General features: G+C 42.4%; 2 protein-coding genes across 2 annotated transcripts; both read right to left on the minus strand.

The window, feature by feature from the left end:
* Positions 1-1,022: 1,022 nt before the first annotated feature.
* Positions 1,023-6,141, minus strand: RDH14 (retinol dehydrogenase 14). Its single transcript, XM_069011639.1, has 2 exons — positions 5,776-6,141; positions 1,023-2,515 (listed from the first exon to the last, which is right to left on the minus strand). The coding sequence occupies exons 1-2, from the start codon at positions 6,121-6,123 to the stop codon at positions 1,898-1,900; spliced, it is 966 nt and encodes a 321-aa protein (XP_068867740.1). The 5' UTR covers positions 6,124-6,141; the 3' UTR covers positions 1,023-1,897.
* Positions 6,142-10,783: 4,642 nt separating this feature from the next.
* Positions 10,784-17,637, minus strand: NT5C1B (5'-nucleotidase, cytosolic IB). Its single transcript, XM_069011637.1, has 6 exons — positions 17,109-17,637; positions 16,835-17,002; positions 14,120-14,249; positions 13,525-13,647; positions 12,704-12,888; positions 10,784-11,692 (listed from the first exon to the last, which is right to left on the minus strand). Exons 1-6 carry the CDS (start codon positions 17,235-17,237, stop codon positions 11,354-11,356), a joined length of 1,074 nt encoding a protein of 357 aa, XP_068867738.1. The 5' UTR covers positions 17,238-17,637; the 3' UTR covers positions 10,784-11,353.
* Positions 17,638-22,586: the final 4,949 nt, after the last annotated feature.

Consider the following 22,586-nt stretch of genomic DNA (forward strand, 5'->3'; position numbering starts at 1 on the left):
TTTTTTAGTGCAGTATTTTCAGGCTAATCATCCTCTCCATTGTCCACCTTTGCATGCAAGGCTTTTCTTGCAAGAGGTGTACACACATTTCAGCAGAGGAACAATGCAGTAGAGTTCCTTTAGAATTGCTCCAGTAGTATTGAAACAAAACCTGATTTTGGCTCAGCTTCTTTGTACCTTTTTACAGAGAAGTTAATGAACTCTTCCATCCTTCAGCTACCTGTTAAAGGTGCTGCTTGCAGCCATTTACACGTATTTAAAATGAAAATGTGAAATGCATCACTGAAGTCCAAAGCAGGACTTCTTTAAGTGTGTAACACAACTCCCTCTGCATCACTTAGAGAACTTTGTTCAACACTCACAGTGTGCTTTGACAACACATCCACCTCTACACTTTGCCTTACAGTAAGGGGTGCAAAGTTCAACCAGTTACGTGGTTTTACAAACCTGCTCTGCTTTGTACCTTGCCTTCTGATCTTCTGGAATGCTGCTTTCTGCCCCACCCAAGTCACTTGCCCAGTACAGACTCTTGCTGGGGAAGGGGAAGGCAAGATCAAGTCCACTCCACTGTGCAAAAGCTAAAGTATTCTGAGAGTCTGAGTAAATAATCACAGAAAGTATTTTAAAAATTTAGTTGGTCACCACCTGAAGTGCAGAACTGATGTATTTAGAACTAAGGAACTATTGAATACATAATTTATTATTGATTCTCCTTCGAGTAATAGTAACATAGATCACTCTAAATCATTCTTCCATTTTTATACTATATATCTTAATAATGTAGACCAAAACAAAAAGGCATAAATGCTAATATGAAATCATAATTTATATGAATTTAAAAAAAAAAATTAGTACAGACTCACACAAAACTCACATATTTCTTTGGAGCCCATTTTATTTCTACAAACCCCAAGCTCCCTAAACCAACACACGGGTTCATCTTCTGCTTTGAAACCAGGCTACTGCATCAAGGCTGCTGGTTTCTGATATATCTCCCACAATAAATGAATGAATCCTATGTCTTCTTTTTAAAAGATTTTATTAAAGAATATTCAGTCAGCTGTATGAGACATTTATTAAACCTCATTACTGAGTTAAAGTGCCATCAGTTGAGCCAAACACACTGAGAAGCTTATTCACTTCGGCCCATTTGCATGAGGTCTTACACAGTTCATGCCATGCAAAGCCCTGCCAAGGCCATTACACATTTTGCAACTACCCTTTTAATGAAACCCAATGCTTCAAGAAACAGCAAGTTCAACATACATGGAAATAAAAACACAACTTGCACAACCAAGTGTACTTACACACTGAACAGCAGCAACATCACTAAAAATATCTGACTTTGTGCTTCACAGCAAAACCACGCACGGCTCAACAGTTCTGTTCACTGAACCATGGGGCTGACAAGCCTTTGAAAGGCACTCAGAGGCCTCAACAATTACAGTGCAAGATATCAGGAAAACTCTTTATTCCATTTTTCATTGTGATGGCTCAAAAAGAGATGACTAAGACTTATTTTCAAATAATTTTTTACAGAAGTGTTTCACCATCAGTACCCTGCATTGTCCAGCCAGACATGTAATGACAAATATGCGTATATATTGCTAAACACAGTTCTGCCTAACTTTTATTTGTAAAACATGAGTTTCTAAGCAGATTTAACCAGAAATTATATTCACACCCACAAACTTTATTTCAGATTTTTTCTGAATGCCTGTGTCTATTGAAGATTGTCTTTTATTTCAAAACAGAGTTCCAACATAAATCACTCCCTTATTTATACTTACTGAGCAAAATACCCTGTATTCCCACAGCATTTAAAGTGAGAATTTCACTGTTGCCAAAATGCATTGCATAGCTATCTGCCTTCTTTTTTGCAAACACTCCCTGGCACTTACTTCAGTAAGCCAACCATCACTTCACTGATATCCCACAATTTTCTTGCAACCAAGTCATCCATGGCTTTGGGCAGGAGTTCTTCCTCTTTGCAGTCTCCAAAATACTTTCCTGACACGCCTTCAACATCAGGAGAAGAGGCCAAATAAATAGATGTCTGGGCTCCTTCCAGAGGCGTTTTGAAAAAAGCCCATGACACCAAGTTGAATAGAGGTTTGGCCAGCAAAGGAATATTCACATGCCTGCCTAGATTTGTTCTGACAATCCCAGGATGAAGCGAGTTCACGGTGACTCCTGTCCCTTCCAACCGACGGGCCAGCTCCCTGGCAAATAATATGTTAGCCAGTTTACTTCGGCTGTAACAAAAGCTTTTATTGTAGCTTATTTCACTGTTCAAGTCTTCAAAGTTGATCTCTCCATATTTGTAAAGCTTTGAGGATACTACAACAATCCTGCTCGGGGCAGAATTTTTGAGGAGGCCCAGAAGAAGGTTGGTGAGCAAGAAGTGGCCCAAGTGGTTTACACCAAATTGCATCTCAAAACCATCCTCCGTCTTCATGTATGGACACTGGAATATGCCTGCATTATTTATCAGAACATCCAGCCTTGACTCTTCCTTTAAACAGGAAAGAAAAAAAATCATTCAGTTTTAGAACTCTCATGTAAACATTATTATGCTTCAATTTCTCACTGGGCATCATTAAGAAAGAAATAATTTCATTCCTAGTTTTCTGAATTGTAGCTTTCTGACATTCTCTTAAAGCACTACTGAAAAAAAACCACCTTTAAGTTGAACTACCACTAAACTGTGTACTTGACCCCAGTAAGATGCAAGAACCTGAGAGTATGTCTGTACCAAACCTCTAATGCAAGCAAAGAACACAACCATCTGCTTCTCTAAGAGCAGCTTTTTTTACAATTCAGTGAAAAATTACCTTTGTGATGTATTTTTTTACTCTTTAAAAAGCAACCTGTCTTTTGAACTGCAAAAGGCCACACATTAATTTATGGCAAATCTCTGCTACAGCAGAGGGATCTAGTGTGCAAAGACATGCAAACATGGAACACAAGGTGTTAGCACAAAGAAGTAACCTCAGGGCTGAAGAGTCATTACACTGTAGACCCATCATCTCACCTGGATATCATGAAAAACTTTGCCAAATAATGTTTTCACAATTTTAAACTTGTCTTACTTTAAAACCAGTACACATCACTCTGCTTCTTGCTGAGAACTATGTAGCAGGACTCATAGAAAAGTAACATTCATGTTTCATACAATTTGAGTCCAAGAGGTCTACTCCGGAACTAAGGAACAGAGGCTTGAAATATCTAGGTGCTCAGCACATGAGATTTAATGGATCAGAATTCTGGTTCAGGTCAGTAAAAATCAGTCTCAAGGATGTATGTTACACTCTCCAGGATCAGGAAATATAAGTAAATAACAGAGAGGTGGCATTGATAATTTAAATATATGCATCATGCACTTCATGCACCAGAATCCACTCAAAAGAGGTCTCCAATTTACCCAAAACTGTAACTTAAATAAACCCGAACTCTATGATTAAAGTAAGCTGCTTAAGTAAGCTTTGAATTCAGCACCCTTACCCACCTCTAAAAAAAGACTGAGAGCCCAATTTATGCTTGCATGAATCAAAGGCAAAGGTATTCATTTTCTCTAGAAAGAGACTGGGAGTTTTCTTTGCTGTTAATTCTTTAAACCCCATGCGGACTGGAAGACAAGCTGAGACAATCTTGGACCATTTTGATGATAAAAATAGAGAACCTCATAAACGAATTCTGCACCATTTCCCTTTTATTTCACCGCCATTAGCAGCAAAGATACAAAGAGAGCGAAAGCCAAATCTGCACTTGGCATTCAGTTAAAGGTGCTGGCATCTGATCATTCAAAACTTCAAGTACTTCAGTCTCAGACTGATTTTCATGGAACTTGTGACTGTTTAGTGTTTCAAATAATTGTGTCCCTCAGGCGTGATCCAAAGAGCACCAAACTCACTTTTCTTCACCCAAAGGGACACAGTGGTCAGTCACTATCACTAAATCAGGACAGGAGTGAAGAAGTACTGACTGCAGATCTGCTCCCTGAAGTGATCCATCTTTCTCCTTTAAGGAATAACATCTGACTGAAGGATTTAATTTGCAAGACAACACTCAAGAAGCAAGACCTCCAAATGTGCTATTTTCTGGAAGTCCTACATGTAATAACCTAGAGTGATGTGATCAATGCCAAGCACGCAGCTACAACAACCAAGTGCAGCAGAGTGCACAAAACATTGTTTTAATGGGCAAAGCCTCTGAGCTCACTTTCACTTTCTCCCTTTTCTCATGGAACCCTCCAACATCTCAGTCTTTTTTTTTTTTTCAGTGAGACTAAGGAGTGAGAGACAATCACTTTCAGTTATGCAAAGTAAAGCTCCCATGGCTAAGTAGTGGGAGTGCCTTGTCTCCCCATCCTACCAATATTTACATCTTCTTTACGTCAAACAAAAAACCACAAGAACCCCCAAACAAATCCCAAAATCACAGCTCCAAAAAGGACTCACAAATAGGGAAGGTAAATAACATGAACTTGAGTGGAACAGCTCTTGAAAGTTATCTCTTGAACTCGCATCCCTTGTCAGTCAGGTGCATTCAAGTTACAATGCAGGCATCAGCAATACTCTGCAGACAGCACACCCTCTTTTCATTTATCCATTTCTCACTTAAAAGCCCCTCTGATATTTTGAACTATAAAATATATAATTCTTAAAAGTTAAACATTTAAAGTAATGTTAAAGAAAGTTAAAGTATGTCTCTTTTTTTTTTTCTGTGTGTGTATCACACAAATTTTAACTCCTTTCAAGCATGCAGGTTTTCCCACAACATTGAAGGAACATTAGAGCTGACCACTGGATTCATATATACGAAGGATTCATATATACGAATGTGTATGTCTACCAAGTGTCCCACTAGAGAACTTAAAACTTGACACTTTTAAAAAAGCAGTTTGAAAATTAATGCAATAAAGTCCCTCTCTGTTTTTTTCCCCTCTTACAATGGGATCTGAGCATCTTTTAAGCACTTAACAAGCACATCTCTGAGCAGCAGCAGAACTTATTAAGCCTACCTTCCCATGACTTCATGTCTCATGGCTTGAGTAGCTAGATGTGGTGAGATCAAAGTCCCAAAAGATGATTTTTGGGGGAATGAAATAATGCCTCCAACAGTGCTTCCCTCTGCTCTACATATCTAATGGCACTTCAGTCAGGCAAAGCAACTGGATGTTCCTATTCTCCTTAAGCTCAGGTTTTCAGGGAATCTGCAAAAACTTTGTATGTTCAAAAATGTCTGTCGACTAGATTCTGCTGGTGGTGGGTGAAAGTCCTTGGGGGTTGCAACCTAAGGAGGCAGCAGAAGGATGTCTGGAGCACGTGAACAATGCACCTGTCAACTTTTATTTTTCTGGTGACAAAGCTGAGCTGTAATACTAATTTAAATCGACAAAGGTTAAAGCTAGTTAATTCAGAGAGAAAGGAAGAAAAACAATTTATCTCACACAGAGACAAGCATTTCCTTTCCAAAACAGAAAAGGTCTAGAATATTTTAAACCAAAACAAATATCACGAAGTTCATGCTTCCAGGCGTTAATTCACGGCCAATTTGCTTACACCCTCCTCCTAAACCCTGCGGTGACCTCGGGGACTTCCCCAGTCCCCCGAGTGCGCTGCCGGCAGGAGGAACAGCCTCCTGCAACCCACACGGAAACGCGGGCGCCAACACGGAGCGCAGAGGCCGCCGCCACCACCGCCCAGCCCGTGCCTGCCGTGCCCTGTCCGGGCCCGGTGAGAGCAGCGCGGTGACCCGCGGGCCCGGCCGTACCTGCAGGACGCGGTGGCAGAAGGCGCGCACGGAGCGGAGCGAGGCCAGGTCCAGCTCGCGGACCACCAGCTCGCCCGCGCCGTCCGCCTGCTCGCCCACCTCAGCCCGGATCTCGCGGGCCGCCCGCTCGGCCCGCGCCCGGTCGCGGCAGCCCATGATGACGCGGGCCCGCATCCGCAGCAGCTCTGCCGCCGCCGCCCGGCCCAGCCCGCTGTTGGCGCCGGTGATGATGACGGTCTTGCCCCGCATGGAGCCCCCGCGCACGGGCCGCGCCGCGCCCCACAGCCAGCGCCAGGCGGCCACCAGCAGCCCCGCGCCCAGGGCCAGCGCCGGCAGCGCGGCGGCCATGCCGGGCCCGGCCGGGCCGCGCGGAGCCTGCCGGGGCTTGTGGTCCCGGGGCGGCTCGGGAGCCTGCGCTCTGCCTGCCGGGCCGGGCCGTGCGCCCGCCGCACGCTGCTGACGGGCCGGGGCGGGGCGGGGCTGCGGCTGCTGAGGGACGTGCTGCTCTTCCGCGGGAGACGTGCTGGGAAGGGAAATGTGATGCGGTTCGACAGGGGCAAGTGTAGGGTCTTACACCTGGTGGGGAATAACCCCAAGTACCGGCACAGGTTGGGGGCTGACTGAACCTCATTGTTGGCACTGAAGCTTTTGGGCGGCCCCTCAGCTCTGCCAACTTTGTTTTGAATCCTTAACCCCAAATCTGTTTTCAGCCATAGACTTCATCTCGTGTTTTCAGACACTGTTACTAATCCCAGACCGTGATGGTCCCAACCAGGGCAGCATGAACTCATTCAGGGAGTCATGAGTAGCCACTGCGGTTCCCCCATTAAAAATCCTTTTCACCCTAGCCATGCGAGAGTCACTCGTGGAAATGTGCAGAGAGAGAATTAAAAGGTAACTGAATTTTGATCAGGAGCAATGTAAGTTAAGGAAAAAAAAAAAAGAAAAAGGTGTTTAACAACAAACAATTCAATACTGGAGTTCAGTGCAGATTTAGGGATAAGATAGAGTCAAAGAGGACAGAACAACATAGATTACGAGAAGTTTGTGGTCAGGGGACCTAGGGGCCAACATGCAGGGGAATAGAGGGAGAAAATAGTATGTGGGGGAGACAAGAAACAAGCTTGACTTGGCTGATAAGGAGCATGTCTGTTCTGAGTCAAGACTTGTCATGTTTGGGGAAATGACTAAGAAACCCAAGAGGAAACCCATGAGCCTTTAATCAAGTTTCTTGTGGCTTGTCTGGACATGACAACCATTTGCAATAACAAGCTCCCCTTAATTGTCACGTTGGTGCTACCTGCAGGCTGTCACATGGCTGCAATCTGTTCTGAGGCTGACCTCAGCTCATGTTACAGCAGCAGAAACATAGCAGATTCTTCTGGAAGTATCCTTACCATGTGTTTTCTGACTGTCTGTCACACTATTAGACAGTTTAAGGGCTGTATAGGCAGCACAACATCTAAACACTCTGGATTCGTTGTCAGACCTCTTCTTTCTTTTCACCACAGAAAATGCTCTCTTCATTCTCAACCCTTCACTCCCTTGTGTTTTAGCCAGGCCACACCATTGCATCTGTGTGTAAAACAGATGGATTTTGACATCCTTAACATGGTGTAAGAGCCATGTTGAGGTGTTCTCCATATGCTCTTCTCATAGTAAATCATGTACTGGGAGGCATTGCAGCCACACCCAGTCAAGGACCATGAGGATGGAAGAGCAGCTGCCAATGAGATGTCAAAACAGGAGAACCAGAAAACCCCCTGTTACAGAGGAACAGATTCATTCTGTAAGATATCCTCCTGGTGGGCACTAAAGAATCTGCTGTTCATCACCTGGCATGGGGACTCTGGCAGTCATCTCTGATGCCCTTTCTTAGAAGGCTGCAGGTGTGTTGGAGAGGGCACTGCCTCGAGGGTGCTGCCTGTGTTTGTTGATGTCAGTCCAGCCTTGAGTGCAAAGGAGCATTTTGCTCGGGAGCTCATGGTGATCAGGAGCTGCTCATGTAGGCAGGGATGACACATTCAGATGTTGGTCCCAGATACTCAGCTTGATAACTGGAAATTATTTCTTCTGACATTGACCTGTCCACAGATTTCTCTACCCCTCTGTTGCACTCAAGGTTGTGTTTAGCAATAGTGCAGGCCAGTGCAGGTTACAGGATCTGGCAGAGGAGCCTGAGGGACACCTGAGGATCCTCCTCAGGATATAGGAGCCCTCTGAATCCCACATCCTCAGAAGAGATCACAGTCCAGAATGCATGTTGGAATACATATGATGATAACCATCTCCAATTTTTGATCTGAAATACTTTATATTTTGGCTCCTCCAGATGACATGCTAACCTGTTGGAAGTTGGAAGGGTGTCTTAAAGATGGGAAGGAACTGGGAACATGGGTTTACGATGTCTTGGTAACTGGTGGGAAATATCTAACACCCTCTGAGAATATGTTCTGTAAAAAATCAGATAAACAAAAATCTGAAAACACCTTCAGAATCTTATTTCTAACATTTTTGTCCACAGTGTTTGGTAGCAGTAGGAGACATTCCCATTTGTCTTACTGTTGTACCTGGACTCTTATGCAGTGCAGGAACCTGAAGCTAAGGGAACAAGATCTGGGTTTTCCTGAAAGAGTTCTGTTTCCACACAGAATTTATCTGTGTTATTATTAATCCTCTTCCAGATTTTGTCTAGGATGAGAGTTTATTTTTCATGAGTCTGTCTTCCAGTGTTGTAAACAGGCTGATAAAGGACAGTTCTCTCTATTTCCCTACTGAAAAGTATTTCTGTTGTTTTAACTGTAACTGTCTTAGGGTTATGAGTTGCCAGGGCATAAACTCATGGTAGCCTGATAAGCGTGAGAATCAAGACATTTTTTGTTGAGTTTTGTCACTGTTGTTGTTTGCTTGTTTGTTTTGTTTTATGGACTGGAATGCTATTAAGAGACAATTCTCTTCTATGTCTACAAAAACGGAAAACACTTTCCCTCAGCTCGCACCCCACTTCACAGAATTTTCTTGAAAAATATTATTTCGGTCCACTAGCCAAACTGTGCCTTGGAGCAGAAGAAAATAATTTTAATGGGCAGAGGCTGCTTGGCAAGCCAAATTCTCCCCAAACATCCAGACTAGTCTGGAAGGTACTTGCCTGAACTAGTGAGGCTCTGCTCCCCACCATGCTGCCAGCTGGATATGCAGAGAAGCAGCCATTGAGTCTGGAACAGTTGCCTGACAATTAAAAGACAGTGTGTGATCTGAAACATCTAAGGACATTTTGCTCAACTAATTTAGGAAAAGGGATTGTGGGCCTCAACATCAGCTTCTGAACTTTAATGCCAATTTGAATTCTGTGACTAAGAATGTAAATAATAGAATAACTATGTAAATTTGTGAAATCTTTTCACACATGCCTTAGTGCTGTCAGGTGGGCACTGCAAGAGGGAGTCCCCTAGTACTGTGTGTGCACAGATCAAAAAAAGACTTGGAAGCTCCTATGTCCTGGCCAGTAGGCTTCATTCTTGCTGTAGATGGATGGTTCATTGGAAAAAACGGTAAACATAATAGACTAGATGACTCAACTCCCAATTTATTCACTGATTTGCACGCTTATCCTGTCAGATATGAGACTCACCTCTGGACTCCTATAGGGATTAAATATCCCAGTACCTTTTCATTATCAAGATGTAATTGTTCAATGAGAGTCAAATGCCAGCTTTGTTTCCTGCACCCAACCTCTACAGTTCTAACAATGCACGGATAAAAAATGGCCAATGCATATTCTGCTTCAAAAAGGCAGGACTGGTCTTTCTGAAATTGCAGCCATGCTTTTGTGGTAAAGGTACACACACAATTTATATTCCATACCTAAGGAATATTTTTGAATTCCTTGTGGATTCTGAGCTCTCACATAAAAACATCTGCTAATAACATTTTTCATAATCCCCATTTGGTGAGGTAACTCTATCCCATCCTGGCAGACAATGACCAGGCCTCAGTTATTCATGTCTTCCTCACCTCCTGGCTGGGCTGGGAAATGTGATATGTTTTGGGCACAAAGCCTTTAGCACATACAAAGCTCCAAGTACACCAGAAATCTGCAGTGCATCCCATCAACATCACATACTGGTGTAAACACTTGAAGACCTTTCCAGCGATCTCTATTCATGTTTCATGCGGGATCAAGGCTTTTGCCTTTGCTTCCAAAGAACTTTGTGGTTTGGACCCAGAATATTAAAATGATTGCCTATGTTCTGGGAGGGAAACCATAATTGATGCAGTGGAGCTTTCTACAGTAAAAGGACAGTTCATCTGGATAGAGGAGACCAAACTTTCTCAGAGGCTAACATGAGATTCTGGGCTGAATTCCCCCAGGGACCAGAGATCATCACAACCTCGATTCACCATTCCTACTTCCACTGCAAAGCACATTCTTTTGGTTTTGTCTCTTGTGGTATGAATATATGACAACAATAAAAAATGAAACAGGACAGTTGTTCCACTAGGGAGAGAAAGAGAACAACCACCACCTGACAGATGTTAGTGGTGTCATTTGGATATCACTTAGTTACATGGATAACAATGAGATACAGGAATTTAGCATAAAAGAGAGAGATTAGACCTATGGTGAAATATGAAGTCATGTAGCCACAGGCACCTGTGCCCTGGAAACTCATCTGAAGTTGCCAAACTGAGTTCACACAGATCACAGAACAGTTGTAAATCCTAAGGAAATCTAGTTAAGAAGCAAGTAGTTCCACCAACAGCATTATTTCTGGGTACATTCTCTGCTATTATGAAGGTGTGCTCTAAAGCTTCAGCCTTTGTCCCAGCCAAGATCCTCACAGCATCTCAGACTTCTACCCAGCTCTGTGAAGCATGCTGGGTCTAAGTGAGACCTCTTTCTCTCTCTCTCTCTCAGATTTGACAGAAAGTAGTCACTTCTGGTTCTAAATATCAGGAACATTCTGATTACACAAGCTCTGCCTAAGAAATTATGCTAAAACCTCTATTCTGTAAAGCCAGCTTTATTAAGATAAGAAAACAATATAGAAGAATACCTGTAAACACAAGACTAAATGTGCTAGTATTTTACTAGAAGCCAAAGCCTTGTGGTGACAGACCTACTGAACACATATTTAACGAGCAAACCACCAACACGTAAACAGTTACATGTAAACTGTGCTTTTGGGAACTTCAGAAATAACTGTCAAGAACCAGCATTGCAGCATAGGTTTTCTTATAAATAACCCGTCAACAGTTTTTTAGATAAAATATAACTGTTCTGTCTCTCAGAATATGTCTCAAGCTATAAAAACAGTACAAATCTTCTCCTAATATCAAAACCACAGTGTTAGATACAGACAGGTAAAAAATCTAAACTGCTTAAGAATTATATTAAAATAACTCTATTAAAAACTTACCAATATTAAAAATATTTCCTTTAAAGGATGTTCTAGCCAGAAGTTAGATCTTTAAAGACAGTGCTCACAATACACAAATGTAGAGGTTTGCATTTGTAACTATTGGTAGATTAGAGGCTGGCTGAGTTAAGAACCTTATCCTTAATGTCACCCTCTAGTCATGTAGATTTGTGGTACTTCTGAGCAACGCCATAGGGAACGTGTGCAGCTATGGTGCCTAATTTCTGTGCTCCTTCGATGTGGAACATCTGGTCATCAAAGAAAATGTGGGGGCGAATTTTCACCAGGATTGGTCCTTTAGGTGCTCCTGCTAAGAAAAGTGCCTCATCAATCTCCAGACCCCAGCTACGGAGAGTCTTCAGCACTCTGGCTCCAGAGCTGGCCGCACTTCTGGCTGTGACCAAGTAGGTCCTTATAGGACAATTTAATCGTTCGTTTTTTGCATAGAACTTCTTCTGGAGTTTCCCCAGGTCTTCCAGAAAACCCTTCAAAGGACCCTGAGTATGAAATACCAGAAGCATATTTAGAATATGTCCACAGTTCCCCAAATCATTCTTTTGCTTTCTTCCAAACTGCCAGTTACACACAGAATTCATTTTCCAAATGCTGTGCTCCTCCACAAACTCTCCATGTAACATCTCCAAATGGGTCTGCACCCTCACTAGGAATTCATACACTGGAAAAAAGTTAAAACCATAACACTATATAGTAGGATCAGGGGGAAAATAATTCTCCCTAAGGCTTACAAGACCTCTTACAATATTAACTTTTAACTATAGTCTTTAATAAAATGTTCATTAAAAACATTGAACTCTTTTTACTCTGAACCATGAGTAATTCTTTTTCCTGCACAAAAAACCAGTAGAAGACCTAATTACAAAGCCATCAATGAACTCTTTCCATACTAATGACTATAATACACTCCAATTAATAGAAGTAAATGACAGTTTGGTTCAAATTGCAATATATTGCACTGTCCAGTACTTTCATAAATAAAGCTTTTACTCTGAATTTATACTATTTTTAACAACAGCAGAATTGGTCTTTCAATTAAAGCTAATGTTAAAATATTTGTGGTTTTAGACAAATGGCATAGTTCTCCTTGGGAATAAGAAGATATTATGCTGTTTCAATAACCAGAATATCTCAGTGTTTGAAATTAACATTACCTACAGTCTGATAAAAAATAATCAAGTAAATCAGTACTAGCATTTCTTTTTCTAATGATACCATTAAAAGACAACTGTAAGTCACAGTCTTATATATGCAGTTCTCTCAGAGAAAAGAGAGAGGAGTGCAATGGTGGCCTGGTAAAAGGATGGCAATGGTGGCCTCTTTTATGTGAAACATGTATTTTAAAGATTATCCTCATAAAAGGAAATAAATAGGGCCATCAGCTTTCACAAAGAACACATCCACACTGGGGAAGCTGGAGAAATACAGTAGCAATGAAAGCCATCAGGTCTTTTGGAAACTCCCTTTAGACAAGAAATTCAAGACATACAAACCTGTGCAAGAGGCTTATTTTCATTCAGCTGTTCATGTTCAAAAAATCTATCTAATCCTTGTTCTTTGACAATCTGTTCTGATTCATCAGAAAAGATAACAGCATCCCCATCAAATGCCACCCTCAGCTGTGTATCTGAGTAAGCAACATCTTTGTTGGCAGCGAACATTGTAGCTGATGCAATGCCTGAAAATAGATCAGAGACTCTCAGTTAGTCCTGCAAAGTCTTTCATGAAACCAATTTGGTTTCAACAACTTATTGGTGGTGACCTTTATATATGGTGAGCACGACTGATCACAAAAGCTAATTAGAGATAGCTGTTCCGTAAAACAAATGCATGGACGCTGTCCCAAACTTCTTGGACATGCTTCCTTCCACTTTCATATAAGACTAGACAAAAATGGTCCCCCTGTGTTGCAAATGAGACAAAAGCAGGAAATCCCAAGGAGATCACTCAATCAAAGTATTTGTTATTTTTTAACTCCTTATAGGACACAGAAGTTGCTTTTTTAAGTTGTATCAAAAAGATGATGCTATTCAAACAGAAGTTGAATAGAGGTGCAAGTTTGGTTTCTTGTTGAAGGAGGTAAGACGAAGTTGTAGGGTGATTAGGCTGTCATTATTGAGCAGGCTGAAGGGTCAGAGAGAATAGTATCACATGCTTTTATTTGGTTGAGTAAAAATAAGTGATAAGCTTGCACCATACTAGGTGGTGACTTTCTGCATTTGATGAAGCAGCACTACTTTCTGTGAAAGACACACGATATATTAATTTTTGAACAAGCTCAGCAGAGAGAAAACAAAAGAAAGTCAATTCAAACCTGCTTCTATAGCTTCCTGCACTTTTTCAGAATCCGCTGAGAGGTACAGGTTCGTGAGGTACGCAGTCAGGTAACCAATGGGGCTCTCTCCTCCCGTCATACAGAAACGTTCAATTGTTAAGCCTAAAGTAAGAACAGCACAAGGTGTAGCTCTGCCTTGACACTACAAACCTGTAAAAGGAACCTGTGAAAAGGTACACTAGCCTAGCTTACAGTAAACTTAAAAGAAAGAAAATATGTTAATCTCAATTTCAGTAAGTTACATAACTTAAAATGATTACAATGTTTGATCAGCCCATCCTCATGCATAACTTAGGGGAAAATGTTCCCTCTAAGACAGCAGAGTAACTGCTGTGAAGATGTATGTGTAGGGAGCATAGATACGAAACATCAAAATGTTTAAGGACTTCTGAGAAGTTATGGTTGACACCTGACAAATCTAGAGCACTGGACCAAATTCTGTCTCATACTATTTCTCTTATGAATGACACCCAAAAATAGATATCAACGAAACTGCTTTTCCCAAAGTCAGAACAGGAAGGATAAAATTATGTAACAGATGGCAATTCTACACATTTGTATTTATTTTATTTACCATAGTGATTGATGCTGTTTATGAGCCTCACTCCCACTTGGGCGTGGTTATTAGTCATCAGGACAATATCAAACCGTTCTTCATCATCAGGGTACAGCTCAAGAAGCCGGGCATTGACATGCTCCAGCGCCTGCAGATCAAAAATGTGCAAGTCAATAGACAAGTGGAATGTGCCTCCTTTTTTAGTCACTGTAGTTTTAGTGATAGGATTGTCTTGAAGGAGAATGTGAAATACCTGATACCTTAACTTGCTGAACTTGTTTTACTCCTTTGTGCTTTGCTGCCCCCAGCAACTATTTGACTGGGTTCATTTGAAAGGAAGCAAGTAAATTTCTGAGGTACTGAATTTACTTATGCTGATTTATTGACACAGTTCAAGTCATCAGATGTCAAAAGCAATCCTTAAGTAGTGAGAACAAGATCACATCCTGTCAACATGATTAGCTTGAGAGCTTCTAATTGCAATACTGAATGAGACAGATTTTGATTTGAGATCTCTTCAAAGATAATGGGCCAAAATGTTATAACCACAGTCTGGTGTTCTTATTTCCTTGACTTTTCATCTGCTCATCTCTCTCTCTATCCATCTATTCTCCTATTTAGAACTTCATCCCTTTGGAGTAAGATCTTTTTGCTTTTGGGATCTTGGCCCCTGAATGGAATTCTTTGGGATTACAGCAACAAAATCAACAACGAATCATCAAATGAATGCAAGATAGATTTACTTTTATTAAGGAACTTTAAAGAGTCAGGCCAGTAGTTCAGAACTAGAACACAATTTCATAATTAAATTCTGGGAATCTCACTTTAAAAAGCATGGCTATGTTATTTTGGGACTGTGCTTAGGAAAATTCTAAGTGAGAGCCTGGTATAAGGCCTAGGAAAAAATCTTAGTAAGTGGTCATAACTCACTTCTATGGTTAATACTCTATTACACTGGCAATTTCTTAAATTTTTAGAGGATAAGGGTGAGTGGGGGAAGTGATACCGTTTTTTTTGTCCAGTGCCTGTATACTTTGCAGTCTAAGGACACCCTGGCCTGTGATTACAAATCTTGAAGGCTACAAGCATGAGATATGATACTTTTAAGTGAGTATCTTGAACATTTCAATAAGGGAATCCAAAGAAAAATATATTATTTCTTTTTTGCTTTGTCTCCAAGTAGAAAGGGTGACTCAGCAAAGCCACAGTTCTCTAGACTAATGATTCCTGTTGCTAGTACAAAGAATTCAAATGCAAATAGCATATCGGAAGGAAACAGAGATCAAGGTGCATTTAGCAGGACATAGCTAACAACTCTGATTTTCAAAGTATGAGCAGTTAAGAGTCAAATCTTGCTTATACTCAAACTAAATTTGACACTGAACTCTAATAAATCTTAAAAACTGACTGTGCTAGCAGGACTGCTAATATAGGAGAAGATGCAGTAAATTCCCAAGCCAATCTGCCCTCACTGGTGTACGAAGTGAATTATTTTATGGGCACACTTCTATGTTAAAAGCACCTTTACAGTGCTTGTGCCATTAGTGCTACTAACAGCTATATTATATTTACAGCAGCATGGGTAGTGACATAAGTAATTTTTCCACTGTGTATGTTCACAAAGTGATTAATGAAGAAAATATTTTAAATTCCTGAGACCAAAACTGAAGCAATGAAAATCTACTTTTAAAATCTGAAATGTTCTGCCAGAACTCTGATGTCAGCAAGTATGATTTCTAAATATGATTTAACTAATCTCCTAAAATCGTTGTGGTAAATCTCACCAAACAATTCTCAATGGACATAAAATTAACTCTCTAAGACAGTGTTTTTTCAAGACAGTCCCACTAAAACCTGTGCTCTTCAAAAGCATACATATTTTCAAGTATTTTCATTTTTCTGTAATTTCACTTGCTTTCCATGCTGCAGGCTGTTTCCCTTGGCCATTTTTATTTTCTTGTACAATGAAAGCAAAATATTCTATTTCAGCTGTTCTTAAACCCTGACTCAGAAGTAGGGAGTCCATTTCTTTTGCTGGTCCTCAAAAACAATTTCCAAGGTGACAAGAAATGCAAGGAAAAATTAAAGCTGACCAGAAGAAATGAAAATCAGCACTGTATGGTTGGTTGTTTGGTTGGTTTGGGTTTTTTTTTTTTGGGAGGGGGGCAGGGGGGAAGTGAGTTAGTTTTTTTGTTCTGTTTTGGGGAGGAAAAGGTTGTGACAAACAATCTGGGGCCTATCTTTACTGAAACGGTCGTCAAAGGAAAGGTGCTTTGTGCGCCCCGTGTCCAGCAGAAAAGGCAAGTTGCTCCTTACCCACACCTGGGATGCGATGCTGTGAGCCGGGATACAAACCGGGATGCTGAGGGTACCACTCCGGTCCCGGTGACGCGAACAGTACGTGCTCTGCCGCAGGCGTTCGGCATTAGTGCGGCGGGAGAGGGAGGAGAGGAGAGGGAATGGGAGAGGGAGAGGGAGAGAGAAGCTGTGGCCGCGGGGCCAGGGCGTGCAGAGATGCGCGGGATGCTGCCGGGCTGCCCCGCCGCGACGAGCTCGGCCTCGGGAGAACAACTCCCAAAAACATCTCCCCGAGGCAGGATTATCTCTGCTGAAGGAGGCTTCGGGCTCCTCCTCTTCCCGAAATTTGGCCTCGCATCATCCTCCGCGCCCCGCCGCACCCCACACCCTCCCCCGCCCTGCCGGGCCACCCGTTCCGGGCCGCCTCCCGGCTACCTTGACGAAGTAGAACGCTGGTCCGGGCTTGAGGGTGACGTTCTCGTTGTTCTGCTGGTACTCCACGTACTTCTCCACCCCGTGCTCTTCGTAGATCCGCCGCTCCTCCACCAGGTCGAAGAGTGCTCGGGAAGACACGGCCACCGTGATGGCGTTCTGGGGCTTGGGCTGCGGAGCGAGCGCAGGGTAGTGCCGGCCCGCGGCCCTCAGCCCCCGGGCCCCCAGCCTCCCCCCGGACCCCCGAGCTCCGGGCCCCCGACCCGCCCGCACTCACCGGCCGGGCTCTCTTGGTAACCAGGTTGTCGTAGAAAGCCTTGGCCGCCGCCCAGTCCTGCTCGGCCTCCTGCTGCCCGTCCTCCGCCGCCGGGCTGGACTGCGGCTCCTCCGAGCCGGAGCCGCTCATGGTTCCTGGCGCAGCCGGGGCCGTAGCGGGCGACCGGGAAGCGGCTAGAGCGGCCGCCCTCCTGCCCCGCCCCGGCCAGGCGGGGGAAGGCACCGGCGCTGCCTCTCCCTGGCTCTGTGCACGCCCGGGGACGGGGCCCGGGGCACTCTGGCTTTACCTCGGAGCGGGGCGCCCCAGCCCCGGCCCCGACCGCGGCGCGGGCCCCGTGGGGAAGCGGGGCCGCGACCCCCCCACCGCTCACAGCCCGAGGCTCAGCCCGCCTGCAGTGTCTCCCCTCATCGCGGGGTTCGTGGGGTGCGCGGGAGCCGGAGCTGCGGCCCTTCCCCGCCGCCCTCACGGCACCTGCGGCGCCCCGATCCAGCACACGCGGACTGCGGCCGCTGCCCTCCACAGTGCTCGGGGAGCGGTGCCCGCAGCTGCTTGGTGTCAGGCTGCAGCCGCCGGCAGCGTTAGAGATTCATTATTTAACTGCAGTGGCTTAATTGATTTACTGTTAACTGCAACAAATTCCCAGGAGATTTCTTGTATAATATGTTTTAGCCCTCAAAATGGGCTTGATGTGTGTGACCTAGGGTTGTTTGTGTCATGCAGCAATATGGAAAATACCTTCAAGAAACAGCAATATGGGCAGTGGTGTGGAGAGTGTGTGTACACCCACAAAAACTGTTATTCTGGCATGAGGTTGGAGTGGTCCTAAAATCCAGAGTCCCACACAGAGCTATGGGCAGCATCTAATACTCATACAGCTCTCTGAAATAGTCCTGTCTGCGTCTGCAGATCACCATCCGAACCACAGCAAAGGTTTCCACACTGATGAGCTGTAGGAGAGAGTGGAAAGTGAAGAAGGAATCAGATTTTCTCCTAAGCCTGTACAGGATATGGCACAGCAGCCCCACAGTGGTATCTGTGTCGCAGCACATGTGATCACCATCCAAAGGACCTTTAACATTTTGAATGAAGACTCCAAATATTGATTCCAACCTTGATCACTACATAATCTATATCCGATTGTCAGATCTTTCTGCCTCCATCCAGTCTCCAAAGAAGAAATAGGATTGTTTTTTTACTTTTTCCCCTTGTTTTTTTTTTTTTTTTTTAATGTGGCTTCCCAGTGAAAGGAGGCTTATGTGATTATACCATCTGTCCGTCTTTCCCCAGTGATGTTCAATTGCAAACAAATTTGACAGAAGGATAAAGATCTCAAAGAGATTTAAATTGTTAAAATGTTTAGTGAAAATCAACAGCAACATGCAATTTGTTGCCCTGCTGGGGAAAGCACTTTATCTGCTTGTTCCTGTGCTGTGTAGTAGCAAACAAATACTGCCTGGCTGATCTGCCACCTCCAAATGTGCCACACTGCCTGATGCCCAGCTAACCAGGGAGGGATCTGGAAGCAGGGAAGTGATAGAAATGGTCAGAGGAAATGGGAAATGAGAGTTGACCATACTGGGGGAGGGGAGCTGGAAATAGGAGGTAAAAGGAGACCTACTGAGAACAGTGCATTGAGAAAACAAATGCAAAAAGACAAGTTAGGATCATTGTAGTGGCTGTTGTCATGGGAAGTTGCAAAAGGCATAACATAAATCTGAACACACCTGATTTTAGTAGCTCTGCTACTGATAGATGTGCTTTTTTCCCTTGAATTTTATCCTGAATATTTCACTCCGAGTGTGTTTCCATGTCTGAGCTCAGACCTGTACCATGTCATATGCTACTGAAAACACCTTCTCCCCTCCATGAAGTGAGGTCAGGCTGAGCAGCCAGGCTGACCCTGGAAAAAGGGTTCAAGCCACAGAACAGCAGCTCCTGGTCCCAGTCACCGCCACTGTCCTGTTCAGAGATTTCAGCACCAGTCTAAGAAGATGATCTCCAAGAAGAGACTATTCCTAGTTAAATTGTTGGGTCCATTGCCCGTGGAGAAGAGGGGAAAAGAACAGGAGGAATCAGGAACCAATTATCTGGTGGTTACAAAACTGAACTGTCCTCTCTGTGTGAACATGGGATATTTCCAGAGCCATGCCCAGGTTGCCTTGTTGTGCTGTGTTCCCCACCACTCTGCATGTACTCGGGAGCAAAATCAGAGCTCCTCAGGCACATTCTTTGTTTTTATTTTTGTTCCCCCCTTTCCTGTCCACCCACGAAAAGAGTCATCACTCAGTGAAGACTCCTTTTAACCTATGCAAGACATCTGAAAACTTAAAAGATGGTAATTTGGTGCTGGGCCCAAGCAGTGCTGTTGATGTGCTGCTGCTGAAAGCAGTACTATGCTAACAGAAATACTTTGCTTGCCAGACCCACATGGTATCTCTACACAGCACTCAGCTGTGTGAACATATGCACTGAGCTGCCATGTCTCTGTTCTGTGCTTGGCTGCCTGCTGCTGACATACCCTCCATTTCCTCTTTTGCTGGAGATTGTGAGCTGAGGGCCTGACATGAAAGCCTTCCAGCTTCAGCACCTTATAAATGAAATCTTTACTTCCCAAATGCAGAGTGTAGCAGTCTTATCTACATCTAAAACATGTAGTAATGCCCACGGGGTTCCAGGAAAGAGCTATATCTTGCTTTCACTAAACCTCCTGGGGAGTCTGAGAAATAGGAATGGATCCAAAACTGAATGACTTTGTGGTTTCTGAGCTAAGCTAGAAAGGAAAGGGAAGGAAAGGAATTTTCTGCTATCATGCATTAATTTCTAGGGCATTTACATTAAAAAAAAAGAATTTGTGTTTCTATATTTGTATGTGCATTTTTATGGTTAGTCATGCACAGTCCCTGAAATCTGTTACAAGTATTCGAATAAAAAGGAAGTCCCCCTGCCTGAACTGCTGATATTTTTCCTGTGTTAAGAACAACCACTCAGAATGATTTATATGTTCAAGTAGGAGCTCAAAGTGCATTACTAAAAATAATTTTAAAAAGTTGTGGGTTTTTTCTTCTTTTGATACCTACTTCTATTTGGAAAGACATGAAATATTTCCAAATATTTAAAATAATGAGAGCAAAATTCGGAGAATTTTTTTAATGGAAGGACATTCTCTCTCATTAAATGTATAGATCCTATGTGTTGTGCCTGGTTATGTCACAAACATATAGACTCCAGAGCCTACCTCTCCCAGAATCGTGACAGGGTCACTTCAGAGTGCAATTGCACTGACATTACTTCATATATGCATTGTGATTTTTCATTCTGAAAGCCCAAGTCCTATAGCATAAGTATGGAAGCTGAAGGAAGGAACCTGAAAAGGGCTTTGATCTAGGTCAACCTGCCATGGCAAAATGTGTGACAACACTGCACATTTCATCTGACCAGCCAGACAAGTAATTTGTAAAATGCTCCTGTTTGTAGATAGTATAAGCACCCCTAATACAATCCTGGCATTGAGGACCTGATTCTATAAAACAGTTAACAGCTGATTTTCTACACGTGTTTCTACACGATTGCTACAAATCTTCAATGTGGATCTCAAGCAGTCTATATTCCTTTGTTTGTCTGCCTGCTGTTACCAAATTTAGTCTAACACAGGCAGAAATAAAAAAGCAGTTGGTTTGTGCCAAAGATGTGCATGATGAAGCTGCATTATGCCTTGAAGGCACATCTGTTTATACTGAAGAAACCTTCATATTGCATCATAGTATTCACTTTCCTTTTTCGTCTCATGACACTTTCTATTTCTTTTGGTCCCTCTTCAGCAGTATTTTTCATTTTCTCTCACTTCTTTCCTCACTACCCACCCTGTATTTGTGCAGGGAAACAAGAATGCAAAAACCTGTGGCATCACATTACAATCTATGGCAACTGCCTTGCATCTTTTCCTGGCATTTGTCCTAGTCTTTAATAATATGTTCATTTGCAACAGCCACATAAATTACCTAATGACATAGATCTTTTGTTCTTCTAAAATGATCTATTCCACCTCCATCATTCTGAGCATGATTCATTCCAATATTCATGAGACAGGTGACAAGGAAAGCTAAAGCCAGCAGAAATACAGAGGAATGCGTAGTAAGGTTTACTGAGCCATGATCTCTTTTCCCTAAGAAATCCAGTTTAATCATTGCAATAGAAGTTTCACTTGCCCTGTTACTGAAGTTTCCTACTCTTTAATCTTTTCAGAGGGAAATCAGCAGCCAAGTTTTGTATTTAGCTTTTGGGAGATGTCTTTGCTCTAGAGGACTTCATATAACTTTTCCTAGGAAAATACAACTGTAATAAAACTTTTAGACCTGAACTCTTTTCCTAACTATTCTGAGCTGAACAACAAATTTTTACCCCGAGAAAGGCTCATCACATAACTGCAACATTTAAAAACAAATTAAGAAGAATTCTGAAATTCAGATAAAATATTATTTTTACCTAGATGCTAACTAAAAAAGTAAGAAAATGGTGTCTTAACTCCAATGCTGAATATGTCTGCCCCATCTAGTAGTTTGCCACAGGGAGAGTTGAGAAGCATCCAGTGAGCAAGCAATCCCGGCCATCTTGTCAAGAATGTGGAATATGACAAATAGGACAAGAATAGTCTTGTTGAAAATCTGTGGTCAGAAAAGGCTCTACAATAGGCACATATGCTATCAAAAATAATCATATTGGGTTTTTTTCTGAGTTAGAAACAAACCAGTAATAAAGACATAACTTTTGTATTCATAAAAATGAAGACAAATCGCAATAACTATATCAATAATAATAGGTTCAGCTGTTCAGGATTTGACTTTGCAGCACTGGAATCACTCTGTAGGCACTTACAGAACACAAAGGAAAAAAAAAAAGATGAGCTGGAGACAGGTTTGTCCCTGTTCCAAGCTTAAACAGAAGAATATTTGCATTACAAAACAACCACACATAAGATGGAAGGTAGATAAATAGTACATACAAACCTTATGAGGCTCCTAGATCCTAATGAATAAAAAGTACACTATGAAAAATTTTAGATTCCTTTCTCTATAATAGAGACAATTGTTTGAGCATTTTTTATTATGCACTAATTATCTCTTTAATAATGGAAGTTAATGGAGGCTTTAGTCACGCAAGCAGCTCCACACAGGGACATGTCTGTGCAAGACTGAGACCTAAATGTTGAAACCCTATTGATTCATTTTACATAACAAAGACACTAAACTATTCTAAGATTCACTCTGGTAATTACATGTTCTATTCTGTGTTAAATACCCATGGTTTAGTTGTGCTGTCTTCCACAAGGGTTCACCTTAAGTATTAAATTAGGTTAAAATCTTTAACGAGAACATCATATTGAAAAATAGTCTTACTTCTTTTTTGTGTGGTTGTGCAAAAATACCATAAAAATATCACTTAATTTCTGTTGCACTGTGCTAGTTATAATTTTAAAAAAAG

The sequence above is a fragment of the Aphelocoma coerulescens genome, chromosome 3, assembly GCF_041296385.1.
Source record: "Aphelocoma coerulescens isolate FSJ_1873_10779 chromosome 3, UR_Acoe_1.0, whole genome shotgun sequence".
NCBI classification, from domain to species: Eukaryota; Metazoa; Chordata; class Aves; order Passeriformes; family Corvidae; genus Aphelocoma; species Aphelocoma coerulescens.

Coding starts and splice junctions, on each gene's coding strand:
- RDH14 (XM_069011639.1), bottom strand. CDS start 6,123: ATGGCCGCCGCGCTGCCGGCGCTGGCCCTGGGCGCGGGGCTGCTGGTG. Junction 2,516..5,775: donor TCTGCCACCGCGTCCTGCAG/GTACGGCCGGGC, acceptor TCCTGTTTAAAG/GAAGAGTCAAGGCTGGATGT.
- NT5C1B (XM_069011637.1), bottom strand. CDS start 17,237: ATGAGCGGCTCCGGCTCGGAGGAGCCGCAGTCCAGCCCGGCGGCGGAG. Junction 14,250..16,834: donor CAGCGTTCTACTTCGTCAAG/GTAGCCGGGAGG, acceptor TTTGATCTGCAG/GCGCTGGAGCATGTCAATGC. Junction 11,693..12,703: donor AAAATAAGCCTCTTGCACAG/GTTTGTATGTCT, acceptor TTTCATACTCAG/GGTCCTTTGAAGGGTTTTCT.